At 51.1% G+C, this 18,304-nt stretch overlaps 1 protein-coding gene across 2 annotated transcripts in view; it reads right to left on the bottom strand.

Annotated features, from left to right (window-relative positions):
• The window catches only part of CD82 (CD82 molecule), a 30,191-nt gene extending 12,158 nt beyond the window's left edge, over positions 1–18,033 (bottom strand). The window contains exons 1-3 of one of the 2 annotated variants that reach the window (XM_032189153.1): positions 17,936–18,033; positions 4,753–4,834; positions 307–379 (exon numbers count right to left, since the gene is read on the bottom strand). In XM_032189153.1, the coding sequence (XP_032045044.1) occupies positions 307–379; positions 4,753–4,815 (136 nt within the window). In that variant the 5' untranslated portion in view covers positions 4,816–4,834; positions 17,936–18,033. Of the gene's footprint in view, positions 1–306; positions 380–4,752; positions 4,837–17,935 lie in introns of both variants that reach the window. The other variant, XM_032189152.1, reaches the window with a different exon arrangement.
• Positions 18,034–18,304: the final 271 nt, after the last annotated feature.

Below are 18,304 nucleotides of genomic sequence, written 5' to 3'. Positions count from 1 at the left end.
TGAAATACTAGTCCTTAGGTTTAAGATGAAGTATATGGATCGTTGGGTGAAAAGGCAACGGGTGAGGAGGTCTCAGTCTGACCCTGCTGTTGCAATACACAAGACTAGGAGAAATGCTGTGTCTCCTGGGTTGCTCCCTTTCACCCTGTCTTTGCTAGGGTCTCTTCTTGCTATAATACCATGTTACTGCTCAGGTCACAAAATCTGCATAAAAGCATTGTCATCCCCAAACTAAACAGTGGTCATGCAGAACCTTGGACTAGAATCATTCAAAAGGAGAAAGAGGATAAAGAAATGTGGTCTTACGTAGAACTGCAATGAAACTGGTTTTGTCAGCCAAAATCCATATTCCAAAACCCAGGATCACAGCACCCAGGATCTAAAAGAGTAAGAAAAAGAATAAGTATTTGTCTCAATTAATAAGCCAGGTATAAGCAGCAGCAGTCACCATCCTTCATTTTTCCAGAGGAAAAACAACCATTCTTTTGCTGTTCCCACCCATCTCCCCCATGGTACGCCTCCCAACAAAAACAGGATTAGCATGACTCCAGGAAGAGAGCTTCTGCCAACTACACAGGAACCCCAGGTTCTGTTTGGCAGACCTTCACACCATATTTAAGTAGTACATGATGCATGACACATGATGGTGGAAGGTTCGAAACAGCCTGATGAGAAGATGCTGCTAGAATTTTGCACAAGGTAAGTGCATGGCTTCTCTGAAGAAGGTCAAGAACATCTATCATGTGATTTGAAACATTTTTTTTTTTAATAAAGAAATCCTTGACCGTATGGGACCAGGCTGGAAGCCAGCTGCTGAAGGATTAGATATCTGGCAGCTGGAACCTTCCCAGGAAGGAAATCTTGGGCTTGTCGGGCTCTGTTACGATGTTATGGCTCCAGCCCACAGAAATGCACAAAAACAGTAGCATTCACTTTGCATACAGGTTCCCATGAGCGAAGGGTTTTTCCTCTTCCAAAGCCAGGCTTAGGCATTTTGGCTTGTGACCTTACTGTATGCCAGAATACCTAAGCCCCTCAAGTACTCCAGCCAACATCTTCCCACCAAAAGAGACACCGCTGTTGTGAAACACCAGCCACAGCCTCTGCCTCACTCCCCAGATTTATCTAGGGGAAGGATTAGTAGAGCAGTACGCCCCTGTGAGTGCTCTGCTGAATCCAGACACTGAATTGAGAAGGGCAGAGACCAGCTTTCCCACCTGGTTTTGAAGGAGGGGCGTGGGTGGGGGAACATGCTGTTTCAGCATCTAGGTATCACGGTACGTGGAGGTCACCCCAACTCCCCCATCAGGAGCAGAACACCATTAAACCATAATAAAGTCATTATGCTGGGAAGTCTTTAAGTCTGCAGGTTTGGTAAGAAGCCAAGACTTGGGCCCTTCAGACAAATGAAACTTGCAAAGTGTTGGAAACCACAAGCACAAAGATCTGAAACGCCCGGAATAAACAGGGGAAGGACAAGGAGAGTAAGTGAGGTGCTTCCAAAGGGCATGAGCTGCAGGCAGTGGTTCTTACACCAGCAGGATTTCAGAATAGGGTGAAGAAAAACACTAAATAAATCAACAGGTCTGAAGAGATGGCAATCCTGTGCTTCGTCAGAGAGTGCTCAGACATTTGGGAGACAAGGAAAGTGTCAAACCACCACCTGAAGCAGGCTGGCAGACAGCTATATGGCCAGGCATTGTCTCGGCACTTTGAAAGCTTACATTATACTTCAGCTCCTCATACAAAGATGCTTTTCAGAGCAAAGACACAGCAGCACTGAAATAAGTTGCTTGCAAGCTTTCCTTGTTTGGCAGCGGGCATAACAAAAAGGTAGCTCTGGTGGCTGGATTAGAAAGTCACCAAGCAAGTTCTGAATGCTTGAAAGAATGATGAAGCCAACTGACTCAGCAGCAGAGAGCATGCTGCTGTTGTTTCCCAGGAAGAAAAAATAAAATCTCGACAAGATGACAGTAACAAGAATCCCCTCTTGCTTCATGTCCTAACGTGCTGCACCGCATCTGCTGATCAAACCAGAAAGGCCCCTTGTACATACAACAGCTGGAGGCTCCTAAAAAAAAATTCCTCTCAAACTTTGCATTCACAAGAACTGCTGAATTGACAGTTTGAGGCAGGCTCACATTTAAACCAGTCGTAATAAAATATTTGCCTGAAACAAAGACGCAAACCCGTCTTTATGTGACATCTCTCTTGGCTTGCTGACCCTGAGATGCCACCTCGGTTTTGGTGTTGCTGACAGAGCACAGAGCTCCTGCTGGGCTGGGGTCCTGGGAAGTTATTAGTTAGGAGGTTACGCCGGCTTCCCGAGGCCTGTTTTCACTCTGATCTTGTTCTAGTCCACAGCTCGCGCGTTTGCCAGGAGCTGCTGTTGAAAACACTAAAAGGGGCAGGCAGTAAGAAAAGGAAGCACACGGAGAAAACGCTGTTCCGTTTACAATGGGATTGTTACCTCCTAGCAGGATTCTGTGCTCAGTGTCTGTAGGGTTTTCCATAGCATGATGAGGCTGCTTCTGCCATCGGCTTGGCTTCAGACCCTCCACAGAGGGATCACATCTGCTGTCCCTACAGTTGAATTCCTCTGCTCCGCTGCTTTACACCCCTGAAGCAGTGCGTGGATGTCTGCCCTTCAGCCCAGACTTCACCAAGATCCCCATCCAAACCCAGACCAGGAGGTGGCATCTCCCTGTAGGCAGGGCGAGCAGTTTCCCATAGCACAGCCCAATGAGGAGAGGTACAGAAGGACCACGCTGCTACTGGACTTCAGGCCCAGCTGAGCCCAAGGCCTAGAGATGTGTAAAGATTTGACTAGAGAAACTGAGTTTATACCCTAAAGTTATGTTTTTGGCATCTTCTGAGGCAAGTAGGTAAGCAGTCCAAATAAACTTCTTCCCTTTAATCAAAGCAGGTCAAACCTTCCCCTGAAATAAGACTCCAAGGCTGCAAAGTGCCACTAAGTCCCTGAACTACTTCAGCTACGGCAAAGGACCTTCTCACAGTCCTCGAGCTGTAGAGAAATGCTATTTCAGTGATTAACTCCTAGAAGAGTCACTGGTGTCACTAAAGGTTTAATTCATCAGCTCCCCGTCAGGCTGGAGAACACCCTCCTGACAGAGGAGGTGCGATCACAGAGGCAGCAACTTCCCAGGAGTTTCTCCAGTAGAGTAACACTGATCCAGAAGCACCCACAGTGTATAAGCTTGAGCATCCCCATTCAAATCGTGAACAGGAAAAAGCTTCTCATGTCCCCTACTTCCTATGACAGCAACAGAGTAAGGGATACTGCTTTCCTCAGGATCTGGCACGTGCAAAAAGCCTGCCATCAGCTCAAACAGGCACACGCTCAAAATCTTTGCTCTAGAGAAGCATCAAGTTCCCCAGCAGAACAGAGCAGCCACAAGACCTTCGTTCCCCAGAGCTGTCTGATGGGAAGACCATGCCTGTGCTTTTTACCTACTGCCTCCCCTCTGACAGAAGTTGTAGGCAGATAATAACAGAAGACAAGCTTCCACTGAAGAGGAAATAAAGGACAGTGCTTTTAGTAAAGATTGTGGCTAGTCTACGAGCCATCTGAGTCCTGGTACTGTGCCTGTCACTTCACAAAGCAGGCCGAATCATCTGGAAGATCTAGTGTCACTCTAAGCCTCTTCCCCTCCCCACCACCCCATCTCTGCTCTGAGCACCCAGACCGTCAGCCCTCAGTAGGTAACTTCTCTTAAAATGGGAGCAGCACGTGAGAGGAAAAAGCCAGCAGAGAAAGCCAAGAGCAACCAGATCCAGATGTGCCTTCAGCCCATGCTCCAGCGCCTGCAGCACAGCACAGGCGTGCAGGAAGGCTGAGTGAGGCTGCGTTCAGGGACGGACCAGAAAGCAGTGCTCACCTTACCACGCTTGACTTACCTCCCTGCCCGGCCCTTCCTTCCCCTTAAGTGCTACACAGAGGGTAACATATCAGACAGGCTATTTTTTTTTCTGGTATGTGGAAAGTTGAAGCCATGCCCTTCCCCAGAACACCACCGCACTTTGGGAGGGCAGCATCAGCGGTGCCACCACTGGCCCCACACAGATTCACTCTTCACATGACACAGAGTACCTGAACTTCACAACAGGATGCACATGAGAACGTGTGCCTTCCTAGACCCAATCTGATCCAAAAAGGAGCTCAGACTGGACCACCTTTTGCTGAGCCTCATGCCTGAGAATAGCTGCATGCAGTGGGCTGCTGTGTTTCTCCATCTCCATTTCAAATAAGGGACTTGGACTAATTCACCTTGTTAAAAATCAGAACCAGCCTTAGGGACTCGAACAAAATTAGAGTTGCTCTTTGAAGCCCTGTCTGGCCTATTTAGGAGGGCACCGCTGTTACGCAGCAGATTCTGGAGCTTTGCTTCTCAGGGGCAGCTCAGCTGCTGCTCCAGATGTGGCAGAGAAGGAAGTTACAACTACTCTCCTTCCAGTAAAAGCCAGCAGCTCTGGTTTTCCCTTCCCACTGCAGGAAGGGAGCTGTGTGCACTGGTGACAGCAGGTGGGTACTGGGAGCAGAGCTATTCAGCATGCCTCGGAGTCGCCTAGCAGCTCTGATGTCCTTCAGCTTCAGGGGTTCCCTCCCTACTTCCAAAAACTCTGGCTCTGTTATTTAGCCAACATGCTGGGCCAGCATCCAGGAAAAACACCTTTCCAGCTAATTTTAGCTCAGGCCTTTCCATCTCCTCTGCAGACACCCACAATACTTACAAGGAACAGGAGGTTGAAGAGAAAGAGGAAGTACTTGGTGACTTTCAGGCAGCCGGACCCCATCTTCTTTCACTCACAGGATCTAAAGGGAAAGCAGAAAAACACCCAGCTATTAGTGTCAAGTCTCCCAGGCAGTTTGAATGACTCCTACACCCCAGGCAGAGCTTGGGATCTCTTGGCTGGCCTTGGAACAAGCATATAAGAAGCATGTGCTCAACAGAAGACCACCTGAGTTGCCTTTTCAGGGCAGCACAACAGACAACACAGTCATTAAAATACAAACAGCTGCTGTTGCCAAAATATCCTAGAGTGACAGAGAGCTATCCGAAGTTCCAGAAGGGACTTGATCACAAATATACTAAGAAGCAACACCCAGAGGCAGAGCAGGACTAGGCTGGGGGCACCAGCCTGCTCTGGGAGGAACCAGCCCCGTGGAAAGCAAGGTCAGCAGGGCTTCCTGCCACCAGCCGGGGTGTACTGAGGGTCACTGGAGCACCGCACGTTCTTTTGTTTCAATCAAAGGCTTTTGCTTAATCTTATTAAAAATTTAGGTTAATTCTGGAGCTAAACTGACGTGAAGGCCTCGTTGCAACTGGCTAGCGTTCCCACCGAGCAATGGTCACCCTCCAACTACCAGGAGGGAGTCAGAGCCTGAGCTCTGTGCTTGGAGACAACACTGCTGCTCGGACTTAAGGGATGCCACAGCTAGAAGCTGCACTAAGCCCATAGCCGCACAGCACTTCACAAGATGCCACTGCATTTCTGGGTCATTTTCCCACCTCAGTATCAGCCAGCTGTGCCACAAGCTGATCTTTAAAAAATCCCATCTATATAGTGATTGTCACATGAAAGGAGCCCCAGCTGCACACGCTGGTTAACGCCATCTCCATCACCTTCTGTTCCATCACCTCCTCAGGTCAAAATGCTGCAAGAGATGAACTGTACTGCAGCTGCACCCCTACCAACCTCTGAAAAGTGAGTAAAGACACCCTATTAGTAGATTTTCACCCTTGGTTAATAGCAGCAAGTTTATTAAATAAGCCTTGCTTAGGTTAGAACACCTTCCTGCCACAAATAACCTGCCAGCTTACCATCAGACAACAGCAGTAACCCAAAGAGTACAATGCCCTTTGAAGGTATCTCAGAAAAGAGCAAATATTTGAGCAGGGACAGCACGAACATTGCTTCCTCCAGCCTCTGTTCCCCTCCTTCCCTCCGCAGGAGGAGGAATGGTTTCTCAGGCCACGAATCCTGGCAAGGACCAATGCTTGAGACTGTAGTTGGAGAGGATATGCAAGACAAGTTTCCCCTTCCAGCTGGCTTACTTTCTGGCTTCACCAAGAACACATCTCCTCTTAATAGTATCTCAAACTGGAGCCTGGCAATCCAACCAGAACATTTAGGCAGCCAGGTCCCCGAGCGATGATGAATGTCTGTTGTGGGGGATGCAAGAGTTTTTTGACTCTTCAACCCAGCCACAAAATAAGCTAGACGGCTCCTGCACAAGCCATCGGCCTTCTTCCCATAAGACGTCCCATCCCAGGTACAATCCTTATTTCCAAGCTTGAGGAGCAATTCCCAGCAGTTGTATATTTGCTTCCAAGAACTGAGTAGCCACGTGCTGCTTCTTACTTGGCCCCGTGCTATTCTGATTAGTCAGGAAAACAGATTTCCAGAACTATTAGGATCATTACAATAGTTATCTACGATAATTACATTGTCATGCAAGTTGAAAAGAGCTGCAGGGGAAAAAGCTGTGCCTGAGGTGACAGAGTAAAAGATTTGCTTTCAAGGCTCATCTACTCCCAGCTATTTGTGTAAGGCACGCTAGCTTTAATATTTTATTAAGAACCCAAAAACCAACTGTGCATTGCAGCATTATGCACCACTCTCGCCACAGGGAGATATACCTCTTTCATAGCTTCTGGCCATAAAGAAATAATTCAAATGACAGTTCAAGCCAGAAGCAAAACAAGTTTATAGTCTTTTTTTTTTTTTCCTTTGAGCTTTCAGCATACCTCAGGGTTCCACATACTGAAATATTACATTTTCCAATTCTTCTGTTATTCTTAAAAAAAAAAAAAAAAAAAAAAAATCTAAAAAAATGCTGTCCATGCAGTATGGCAGTCAGAGCTGACCATTCACCTCTTGAAGCTGGATAACTTTTAAGCCTTAACATCCTGCAGAAAGGCGTGCAAAGGTTTAATATACAACGTCTGCAATTTTTTAATTCAATTGTTTGTCCGTGGTTGTTTGTTTCCTTCTTTTCCTCTCCACCCCAACTGCTTTAACCATTTAAGTTTGTGCATGCTTCCACTACATCCTTTCTTTACTAAGCGGTCCCACCCAGGCTTTTCACCAATCCTGCTGACACGCCTCCAACTTTCCATGTCATTCTCTAGCTTGATGACACCTCTGCAGAGGATCTCTTAAGAGACCCTACTGTCAAGTTACACGGTGGCGTTTCTCCCAGCGCCTCGTGTCCCATCCTGTAAAGGTATTCGGGACTGCTTATGGCCATCTAGCAGTCCACCATTTTGAGGCACTATTGCAGTACAATCCTGGTTGCTGACATGACCTGGTTTGCTTTGGTGTAGCCGAATCAGAGGTCTGTCTTAGCCAGGCTCCAGCCCCAGGATGTGGAGGGAGGGCTAACAACAGCAGAGACGCTTTAGGGGACCCAGGCCGCTGGGGTTTCCCACAGGCAAGGCACAAGACGAGCCTAAACAGGCTAAGGAGCACCAAGAGATGGCATCCTGCCACCTCCAGCTCTCAGGCCTGTCATCCTCCCAGCGAGAGCCACGACAGCAAAGCTGGTACGTGGACCATGAAATCCAGGATACATGTGTGAGGAGGGGCAGGCAGGCTCCGGCTTCGTCAGCAGCCACACAGGCGTGCCACCAGGGCTCAGGGAGCAGCTCCTTCTGTGAGAGGAGCGAGCCCCCAGAGCAGAGCCCCCAGCCCCTTTCTCTCAGGAAGAGGCTGTGGCGAGGATGCCTCAAGCAGCACCGCGGCCACGCAGGAGGGAGCGAGCGTGCGGATGTCGTAACCACAGCAGTCGAGGTGCAGAGAGGCTGAGCTACTCCAACTGCAGTTCTGCTGTCGTGAACTCGATCCTGTGCAGCCCATACCTAGCGTGGTGCTGGCTGAAGTCTGCGATCCTTGGCTGGGGGCAGTGCAGTACGTGCCTGCCCTCGCTCCTTAGTGCGGGTGGCTTCCTGGTGAGTTCTGGCACCTCAGCTGCCAAGTTAACAAGCAGCACAAACACAGGACTCATTTACCAGAGCAGCGAAAGAGGAGATAAGCGGGAACAACCCTAACGCCAGCCAGAGTAGATGAGCTTGTGGAAATCACCTCAGCACATTTGCAGGTCCAAAGCTTCCGCAGGCTCTCAGAGAGCACAGTCGGCCCTGACACGCCGAGCTGGGCAGAAGAGGGTTCATGTTTGAACGCACATGCCTGGCCTGGAAAGTGCTGGTCCCTTTCCCTTCAAATCTCTCCCTTAAGAGAAGGGAACAAAGAAATTGCAGGTTGTTTCTTTGCCCTTCAGCCAGCTGCTCCCTGCTACCACCTCTCAGGCTCTAACCACCCCAGGGGATATAAAACAAAGGCAGGCCCCATAGAATATGCTGCTACCAGCTTTCACCGGGTTAGGAGGAGGTCAAAGCCTTTTTGCAAGATTCCCTACCCCAGAAACCAGCTCTGTGACCTACTAGGGGACAGCAGCCGGGATCAGGAGCTGCTCACAACACTGTCACCCCTGCTCCCAGGGAACTGGAGAGGGGCATGATCTGCCACAGCAGGAGAGGAGAGAGCCACCCCACTGATCCCAGCTGCTGGGAACATTTGTCTACCCAAGAAGGTAAGGAACAAGCTCTTGGCAGTCAGAAGGGCTCCTGATCACTGGCAGGGGAGCCCTGACAGCTTCACAGGTTAATGAACAACGAGTTGCTAAGCCTCCCAGTAACCAGGTACAACATTGCCCTGAGGGCACGGTTCCGGTAACGCACAAAGAATATACAATGGAGTTCATCTCGTTGACATTAAAATTCAAAGGTCTTGGACTTTCGGCACACCTGGGAAGTACAGTTTGTCTCCCGTGAGCAAATAACTGCTGAGCCAATAAAATATCCGGGTCTGAATTCAATGAACTTTTCTTCAGGCTCACTGAGATAATAGCAGCGGTGTAGTGACCTTGAAAGCGTAAACATGATCATGTTCATGGTGCAGATTTTCCAACCGGTGTCTCTTCTTGAGTTTCAGCAGAGAGATTTGAGGGAGAAACTGGACTCCCAAAATTATGGCTGCTAATTAAGGTTGCCAGCTCAAACCGGCCACTTTTGTGGGTGCAGATCTATGCATGTGGTAATGTCACTGTGTCAGCTACAGTTTCTAATAAAAGCATCAGGGCAAAGCAAGAAAAAAAAATGTATTTCTGAGTAATACAAGCTTTGGAAACAGGAGGGGGGGAAAAAGTTATGCGGAAGAAACTCTGTCATTACATCTACGCTAGAGCTAGTTGCTTCTGAAGTGGAAACCATCACCTTTTAAACCATTGCCTTTTTTTCCTCTAGCTTTAAGCTAGAGGAAATTGTGATGGGGGCTCAGCACGGGGAGATAGCAGCATAGCTGTATCAGCCTGTAACTGCTGCAGCCAGCAGACTTTGATCTCGCTAGCGCTCGCCGAGCAGGGTGTCACCGTACCTGCCTCAAAACACGAGCAAGACCTTTGCACGTCATTAGAGGCTCAGGCATGCATGCAGTCCTTGCATGCTTGCTATCCCCAGAGTAAGAGGGGGGCAGACCGGAGCAAGAAGAGTTGGCAATGTCACTCACACTCCAGATTTCTCAGGAATCAACTTCTATCAACTTGCACGGGGGGGAAATCTAGTTCAGCAGTGTTATCTGATAAGACACGAAGCTTTTTCTGCTTCATTTCTGTAGTTACTACACTGTTATGTTCACTAATCTGACGCTGTCATCCTGTGAGATCCCAGATTAGAAAGCACCCTCAGGACTGTCAATAATCACAAAGGTTTTTCAGCACGTTTTGCAACAGCAAATACATTGTGCATTTTGGAAAACGGAAATACGTATTTTAGAAATACATTTCTGATGCACGAGAGGAAGTGATTAGATATTTATAAACCGCTAAACGCCACACACTAAAAAGAAACCAGCCTGCATTCTGGTATCAAAGAGCAAAGCAGGTTTTAGAAGCACCCATTAACATCTCTGCATATTCGCAAGGGATGCAGTCAGATTTTAAGGACATCTGGACTTCACAGTTCTGTATGAAAGTCCGCATTTAAGTATGTCTTCAGTCCCTACAGCTTGGAAATGGGGAAAGTTCCTTGCTATTTTCGGTCTATACAGTCATGCTCGTACAGCATGACAATATTTGCAGGACACTCCATTTCTCCAATTTAAGCAAATCTTTCCACTCAGCAAGACCAAATGTACTGGTCTGCCAAAAAAAGGGGAAAAAAAAAACCATACAACCTATCCCAGAACTCTTTTGGTTCCTCCCCTGCCAACCCCCCCTCAAAAAAAACAAAAAAAAAAACAAAAAAAAAAAAAAAAACACACAAAACTTACCAGAAATAGCAGACAGCAGAAAAAGCCAAAAGTAGTTCAGTGGAATTTTTTTTTTTTTTTTTTTTGTTTCCTGCTTACCACGTACCAGATTGTTATTTGTACAGCAAGCACTGCAGGTAGAGGCCAGGGGGAGGTCTCCACAGTGACTACAAACAGCACGCAGCAGTGAAAAACGCAGGCATTTAGGCATTTCAGGGAACTGGTCGGGCAGCTCTGTCACTCGACCATGCTGGGGTTTTAATGGCTCCGAAAGCCAAGCCAGGTCAGCTTTGCTCTCCCACTGAGAGCTGTTATGCTGTAAACCCAACCTCTGCAGCAGATACCACAGGCAGCGCCCCCAGCACTGCCGTGCCCCACAGCCTCCCCATGGACAAATGAAGCCCACAAGGCCACCAATGGGGCCAGGCACTCACCTGAGAGCTTGCACAATGCCTCCCAAGGCCACTTGGCTTGGAGATACCTCCTTGAGACCCGGCAGCCTTTGCTGCCTGCCCAGATCACTGGGGCTCCGTGGCACAAACACTTCCTTGGGTGCGGAGAAAGCCTTCATGTGAGCTTTTCTCCAGCTTAAGGGACAGATTCCCCGTGTCTGCGGTTAGGAGCCAGGTAGTAAAACTGATTTGTATCTCTGCCTCCTCCTACCATAGGATGCAAGAGGTCAAAGTCAAGGACTTTCTACTCTTAAGTTCCCTTTCTAAACAAACTGGTTCTCAGTCACTTCAATTTTCTCAGATGTTCGGGCAGATAACTAGAGGGTGTTTAAATTCAACGCACCCGTGCCAAGCATATTTCTAAAAAGCTACAGGCATCTGCCTCAACCGGGAAACGAGGTTTCCTATCCTCTGGGGCTCCTTCCAGGAATCAGCGAGGATGTAGTAAAGGTGTGGAGGGAGAGGCTTTACTTTAGAGATGGGAAGCTGCACAGCTTGTCTAGAAGGGAAGACAAAACCCTCCCGAGCTCCCCACCGGCTGCATCCATCTCCACAGACTGACAGAGGGGGCAGAGCAGAGGCAGGGCACCGGCACCCTGACGGGAAGGAAGCTAACCCCAGCTGTGCAGGTCCACCGCCCTTCCCAGCAATAGCAGGGTTTCCAAGAGTTCAGTCCCCAGCTGGAGCCAGAGGCCGCTGGAAGCCAAGCACCAGGCAGCTCCTGCCCAGGGGAGCGTAGGAGGACGAGCACTCCCTCGTGCTCCCCGGGACGGAGCCTTGGGAGGAACGTGGACACCCTGCCAGGTTAACCGAGCACTCTCTGGGGCGTGCAGGTCCCTTGCTGCTGGGCACCACCAACTCTCCGGGGGGCTGCAGATCTCCCCGAGGGCCCATCCACGTGATCCTGCAGCAGCAGAAAGGAAGAACAACAACCACCGAACGGGAGAGTCCTCCGGCTTGTTATTCGGAATGATTTGTGGAGCTTCAGACTTAAGTCAGCTTTCTCCAGCGGGGATGAGACAGGCTATTAGCCTAATCATATCACATGCTTCGTGTTGGATCCTCTGCTGACAACAAGGCGCTGACCCTGAGAACCCACAGCGTTAACCCTTCACCCCACAGAGCTGGAGGACTCGGGCAGGCCCAGTAGGGCTGGGAAGGGGCACGAGTCCCACTGGCGCCGCAGTGCCTCAGCCCACGAAGGGATGCACCTTTTGGCTGGTTCCCAGAAACACGCTCCTTGCTGTTTGCGATCTCAGGAGCCTTGTTTTCGACAATTACACCATCTGCTAATTGCAGCACCCTCCCCATTTCCCATTTACCAGCTGCCTGTATGCCTACAGCTGCTCAACCTCCATACTCTCACGCTAGGATATTGAGGACATTGGCACTGTTACACATCAACATAGCTCAAAAGACCGTAGCTGGATGTCTGTGACCACCACTCTTCCTCAGCAGGGCCTGAAGATGCCTGGGGCTGCCCGCCAGATGCCCCGGCATCCCTGTCAGGCTGCCCCGAGGCCACAGGGACACAGCCCCAGACCTACACCCCACGGAGCAGTGCTGCCACAGCAGGAGGACAAACATTTCGCAACATCCTGCCTTTCAGGCCGCAGACACTGCTTGACACTACCAGCGGGCACGAATGAAAAGGGAAAGGCAGCACTATGAAAAAAAACCTCAAGCTGGAGAGACCCTTCTTGTCTCAAGCAGGCCTTCCTTCCAAAACAAGGCTTCGGAGAGGGCAAAGGGCGAGAAAAGCCCTGAAGTGCAAGAGTTTAGAGCACAGATGTTTTCAGTTGTTCCCTTCTAATAAAAAAATATCCACCTGCAACCACATTTTCCCCCCCCCCCCCCTCCAAGATCCCTGGTTCAGATTTGTGACTGGCAGCACCCGGCCACAGCAGCCAAACTGCTCGCTGATCCGACGGCTCTGAGGATGCTGCTCAGAAGCCAACTCTTGCTGGTCCCAGCAGGAGCTCCTGCAGTCTCCAAGACTTACTGCAGCTCTGTCTAGCGCTTTTCCCCTTCACCTTTGCAGATTTGTCTCCTCTCTCCAAGCCCTTCCTACAGGGGGAATAAACTGGAACAGAAAGCAGCATTTCACAGCAAAGGGCAGCGCTGAAAGAGGGTACATTTGCAGAGACTGCAGCAGAGCAGCTTCATTCCGAACCTGAGCCTTTCCAGAAGTGAAATGCCACAACGAGGAGTAGCAAACAGACACAGACTGCCTCTAGACGAGGCTTGACCAGCTGGAAGAGAGGCTCCAAACCTTTCAGTTTCGCTCTGACGGAGGTGGCCCTGGAAGCAGAGGCAGAGGGCACTGCACACACGGTTGCACACAGGTGTTTTGCTCCCTGGCGGAGTGCTGGGTTACCAGGCAGGCGGTCACGGCAGGCTTATCTGGAGCCACGTGAGAACATTACTCAGTTTCAGACCTGCCACCTGCAGTTAGGATCACTCCTCCACCGAACACCGAGCAGGAGATGAAAAAAGATGAAAAACCAAGCCACTCTCCCAAGCACCGCACGCATAGGCTACGGACAGGGCTGCCTCAAGCCAAGAGGAGCAGACATATGGGATAAGTTCCCCAGGAATTTGGCAGTTAAAATAGACAGCAAGGCTTCGAGAGCTGGGTCTGTTCAGGGAAAAGGAGGGGCCTCCCTGCTGTCCTGGGGGATTTATGCACGGTGCTCTGCTTGCAGCAGCCTGGAACAACACAGGCTGGGCTGAACCAGAACCAGGGGAGGCCGGGTGGCCTCTAGGGCTTGCCAGAAAGGGTCTCCTTTTCCAAATTTAGAGCACAAATATTTTTGGAAGACTATTTGATGGAACAAAGCTAGAAGAGATGGAAAATAGCAGTTTGGAAATATTAAAAAAAATAAGAATGAACTTTCATCCAGATTAACCAGTGAATTCACAAGCATCAACTAAGCCTCAATGCAGAGAGAAGTGATCCCACTTTTGGGGAGGAAAAAGAAGCAAGGCTCTCTTTTTGTCTTTAATCAGTAAACCATGGTTGAGGCTAACATTACTTTTTAATAGAGCTGAAGACATTTATTTATTTATAACATTTTTTCTGTCCCACCATTTCACATTCTTTCCCCCGCAGCCCACTCCCTGAAGGCAAACATCTCCACGTTAATTCTGCAATATTTATCAAGCCAAACGTGGTAACACCACCGAGTTAGGACAAGTGGTCTCCTCCTTAGCCAGGAGGAGGATGACCCCCTGCAGGACCGCAGCCCAGGCAGACAGAGCTCTTCAGCAAGATGCTGGGCAGGCACACGGTCACCTCTCTGCAGGCTCCTTCTCCTGACAGCAAGCACCTCGTGGCAAAAGTCCTCTGTTTTCTGAGCAAACATGGAGCAACTGTTCAGGTTCCCAGGGGACAGCACTGGGTGCACAGCACCAAGCTGTATATGCTCTGCGAGGTGTTGCTCGTAGCCGCCAGCTGGGCTGGGTGGGAAGCTTCCCATCCACCTGGGACGGACACAAAGCAGGAACTGATTGCTTCACAACACAACCAAGTGTAAAGCACTGCTGGGACAGCCCAGGCTAGCCTCCCCTGGAGGCCCCGAAGCTGTGACACGACGGGCCGGGAGTGAATGATCAGCCTCTGAAACCACAAACAGAACCGCGGCATCAAAGGAGCTCCTGAGGTCTCGGGCATTAAAGCTGCTTGCCATTCCTCGAAATAGCCCTCCCTTGAAATAGCCTCTTGTGCCAAGGCAGCAGTCGCTTCCAACACACAGAAATCCCCAGGTACTTTTGGCAGCAGCCTTTCAGTCCCCCCAGCCCTGCTCCAGGAAGCTGTGAGTCAAAACGCCTCGCCCCCGGGGAGCAGTGGGTGAGAGGAAGCTCTGACGTGCCGGGTCCCTAGGGCAGGCAGGAGCAGACCCCTCTCCTCTTCCTCCTCTCAGCAGCGACTCTGGGAAGCCCCAGCTCCTGGAGAGGAGCAGCAGAGCCTCGCAGGAGCGGGAGGAGGAAGGCTGTGCCATCATCACCTCGCTTCATGTGCTCCACCACCAGGGCTTCTCCTCAGCACCGCGGTCTGCAGGCAGCTGCTGGTTCGGCGAGCTGTTCAGCACAGCAGCCTTTGAGCAGAGATCTTCTCTAATTAAAAGAGCTTCCTGAGGGAATACACGGATCTACTGCACAACTCGGAGAGCTCTTTAGTTATTGCACATGCAGTATTCTCTGCAAAGCCTGCATTAGAAAGGAGCCTGAACGCAAAGAGCTCAGCAGCTTCCTCGGCTGTTGGGAAGGTACCTCAAGGCAGTCCCTTTGGGTCTGGGTGGTTTTTCCCAGAGAAGCTTCAGAAATGAGCACAATCAGAATTACCGCCTGCCCTCTGAGCACGGTGTCGATGCTGTAAAGCAGTCTCTGGCTCTGCTTGGTCAGTACAAAACTCAAGGCAACAGCAGGGGGGAACTGACTCACTGCCAGTGACCCCGTCCACGCCAACACATGAGCAGCTCCACGGCACTCAGGGTGCCCCGGTTGCGCCACACCGCCAGCATGAAACAAGCCTCAGACCCAGTGGGAAGTTATAACCACAGCGTTAGGGATGGCGTCCTGCCAGCACAGCATCCTCTGACGTGAAGAGGAGCCTACAGATTGCTCGATCACAAGCGGGACGGGGATGAGCAGAGCAGATCACAGGACACGTTTCAAAAACAAGCACATGAGCTCCAGGGACCAAAGTCCCAGTACATACTCGATACTGACATCACTGAGTATAGGAAATCCCCTCCACATTCAATTTCTGATCACACATTGCACAGCCCTCATGTTCCAAGCAATGCTAAGCCAGCTGCTGGACCAGGGAGAAATCAGAAAAAATAAAGTAGGGGATAAAACATTCCCAGCATGGATATTTTTGCCTAGGACTAGAGCACCTAGCAACCCAGAAACCGAAATGCTGTAAAAGCTCCAGGAATGTCCTGGAAAGGACTAACGTGAATGTCTGAAAGGCAGCATTCAGCCATTTTATGCAGCAGTAGAGCTCCTCTCGTTAAGTTAGGCTTCACTACTGACTTCCAACCAAATTGCTACTCATCCATCACAGGAGACAGGCTGGCTCCGGGTGCTCGGGATTTACATGTTCTTATAGGATGGGATGACAGCAGCAGCCTTTGTGCTGGTAGAGGACACAGCCATACCCAGTGACCACAAACCCCTTCTCTAGGGCAAGCCTGGGAAACAGGCTCCCTTGCTCCCCGCAGGCAGGACTGCCTCACAGCACACCACTGCTCTCCCTCCCCGTTCCCAAATCCCAAATCACCTCCAGGGCCACTACTGGGCAGCCACAGGGACAAGGAGGATGGATTCAAGCTGTAGGAAGGTGCACAGCTGCTGCTCCCAAGTCTCAACCTTCCCTTCGCTTGCTCAGGAGACTCTTCCCCCTGACTTCAGAGGGATTATTTTTGCCTGTGAGGGGAACTCTGCATTATATAACTGCAAATCCCTGGGCTGCTGGGTATCCCAACGTGTATAGCTCTTTTTCAGCTCAGCATTTCTCCGGTACACATGGCCATGGGATTATCATCGTACTGCAAGAGATCAGCAGTCTATTGCAGCTGGGCAACAACTTTGCAGTAATGAGTAACAGGCCCTTCGTTAGGCACCTGTTTGCTGCGCTGCAGGGAAACTAAAACAGCAGCCCAGCAGTGTCCTCAGGCAAAGGACTAGTGGTATTCGCTGTTTAAAATGCTCCTGATGGCATAGCAGAGCTGCTGAGCTCCTTAAAGTCAGGCAGGACGCTTACCTCTGCAGCAAGTGTCAGAAATAGCGTACGTGCACCACGCTTTGCTTTGACTCGCTTTTAATCAGTGGTGTCCCAGTTCTGGAGCTCCACCAAGGAGAGCAAAGAACTAGAACCAGGCAGCCCACACGTGTGCCTCTTCCCACAGGAGAAAGCCTGCCTTTGGCTTAGTTTACTTCTCTGCTTTCCCCTGTATTTACCTTGGATGAGCACTGAGCAGCCCAGCTTCCCTGGCTCTGCTGCGTGCATGCTCGATTACGGCAATGAGACCCTACGAGATCATGGCTCTGGTCCCCATCCATCTCACTAGGCTTGGGTTTTATCCCCTTCCCCTGCTATCACCCTCAGACCAGCCCCTCTTGCAGAGCTGCCCACAGCAATGCCTCATCTGTCTTACAGGCAATTCGCCAGCCCTGAAGCTGTCAGCGCGTGCAAGCAGTGATTTGAGCCATCTCCAGCACGCAGTGCCCTGCGCTTCGCTGGTGACCCTGCCGAGGTGCGAGCCCGCTGTTAACCACCTTGGCGTGCCTCAGCCCTGATAATCCAGGGGACTTTGAGCAGAGCACGGAGCTGGGCAGCAAATAGGCTCTGCCACAGCTGACTGCTCACCCAGGAACTGCTGGCCGTGCTTCCAGGGTTATTTTTCTCCCGTGCCAAGGAACAGACTGTGATTTTTCACCTTTGCTTCGTTTTAGCCCCTCTTTGGGTCAACATCCAAGCCAGGAGAAGACAGAGCTTCTCAGATACCGACTGCAGGAGCTGCCACACCTCAGCCACCACTCAAGCAAACCAATATTGACCATGTCACATAGCAAGGGACATGCCCAACCTCACTTTGGGTTTTCCGTAACAGGTCCAGGACCACTAGTGCCTGAAGTCCTTGCTGCAGCAGCCACCTTCACCCCTGCTGGATGCCTTCCACCGTCCCACCAGACACCGAAACCCATGGCTATGGTTGGAAAATGCCTTAAGAGGAGTTTGAGCAGGGCTTCCAGGCTTCCTGGACAGCCAGCAAGCCCCGCAGGGTTTTCTCCAGCCCAAGCTCTGATCTCAAACAGGAGATGGAAACAGCAGAGCTGGCCCCGGGTAGGGCACGCTCCATCCCGGGCGAGCTCTGTGCAACAGAAACCAACGCTTCGGTTCCAGGGCAGGTTTTTTTTTTTTTTTTGTCCCCTTTGCTCCATTTTACGCCAAACCACCCCCAGCGGGGCTGCCAGGCTCCGGAGCACACCGCTGCCGGCCCAGCCCAGCTCGGGAATCCCCGAAAAGCCCCGAAAAGCTCCGGGAAGAGCCCCCGGGGGGGACCGGGGGGGGGGGGGGCTCGGAGCCCAGCGGAGGGGCCGCAGCCCTCGCCCCCTAAACAAGCCGGGCCGCCCCGCTCACCTACCTGCTGTGCTGGGCTGTGTTGGGCTGTGTTATGCTGTGCTGTGTCGCCTCCTTCCTCCCTTCCCTGCCTCCCTCCAGTGCCGTGTCCCCGGCCGGGCTCCCAACCCCGCGGGGCGGAGCTGGAGGCTGCGCTCGGCCGGCCCCGGGGCGGGCTCCCCCTCACCCACCGCCCCCTCAGCCCCTCCATGTGCCAAGCAAAGGCCCGAGGCCCTTCCCCAGAGTGGCAGGGAGCCCCCCGACCTGCTAAACACCCGGCATTTTGCTGCCATGTAAACTTTAAACCCTCCTCTAACAGGCTGTAAAACCACAGCAGCCCTAAGGCAAGGGAAGGTGGGGAGTCCCCTCGCCCTGTAACTGTGGCCACACGATG

Source organism: Aythya fuligula, chromosome 5 (genome assembly GCF_009819795.1).
Source record: "Aythya fuligula isolate bAytFul2 chromosome 5, bAytFul2.pri, whole genome shotgun sequence".
Classification (NCBI taxonomy): Eukaryota; Metazoa; Chordata; class Aves; order Anseriformes; family Anatidae; genus Aythya; species Aythya fuligula.
This window is presented reverse-complemented; position numbering and strand designations above follow the sequence as displayed.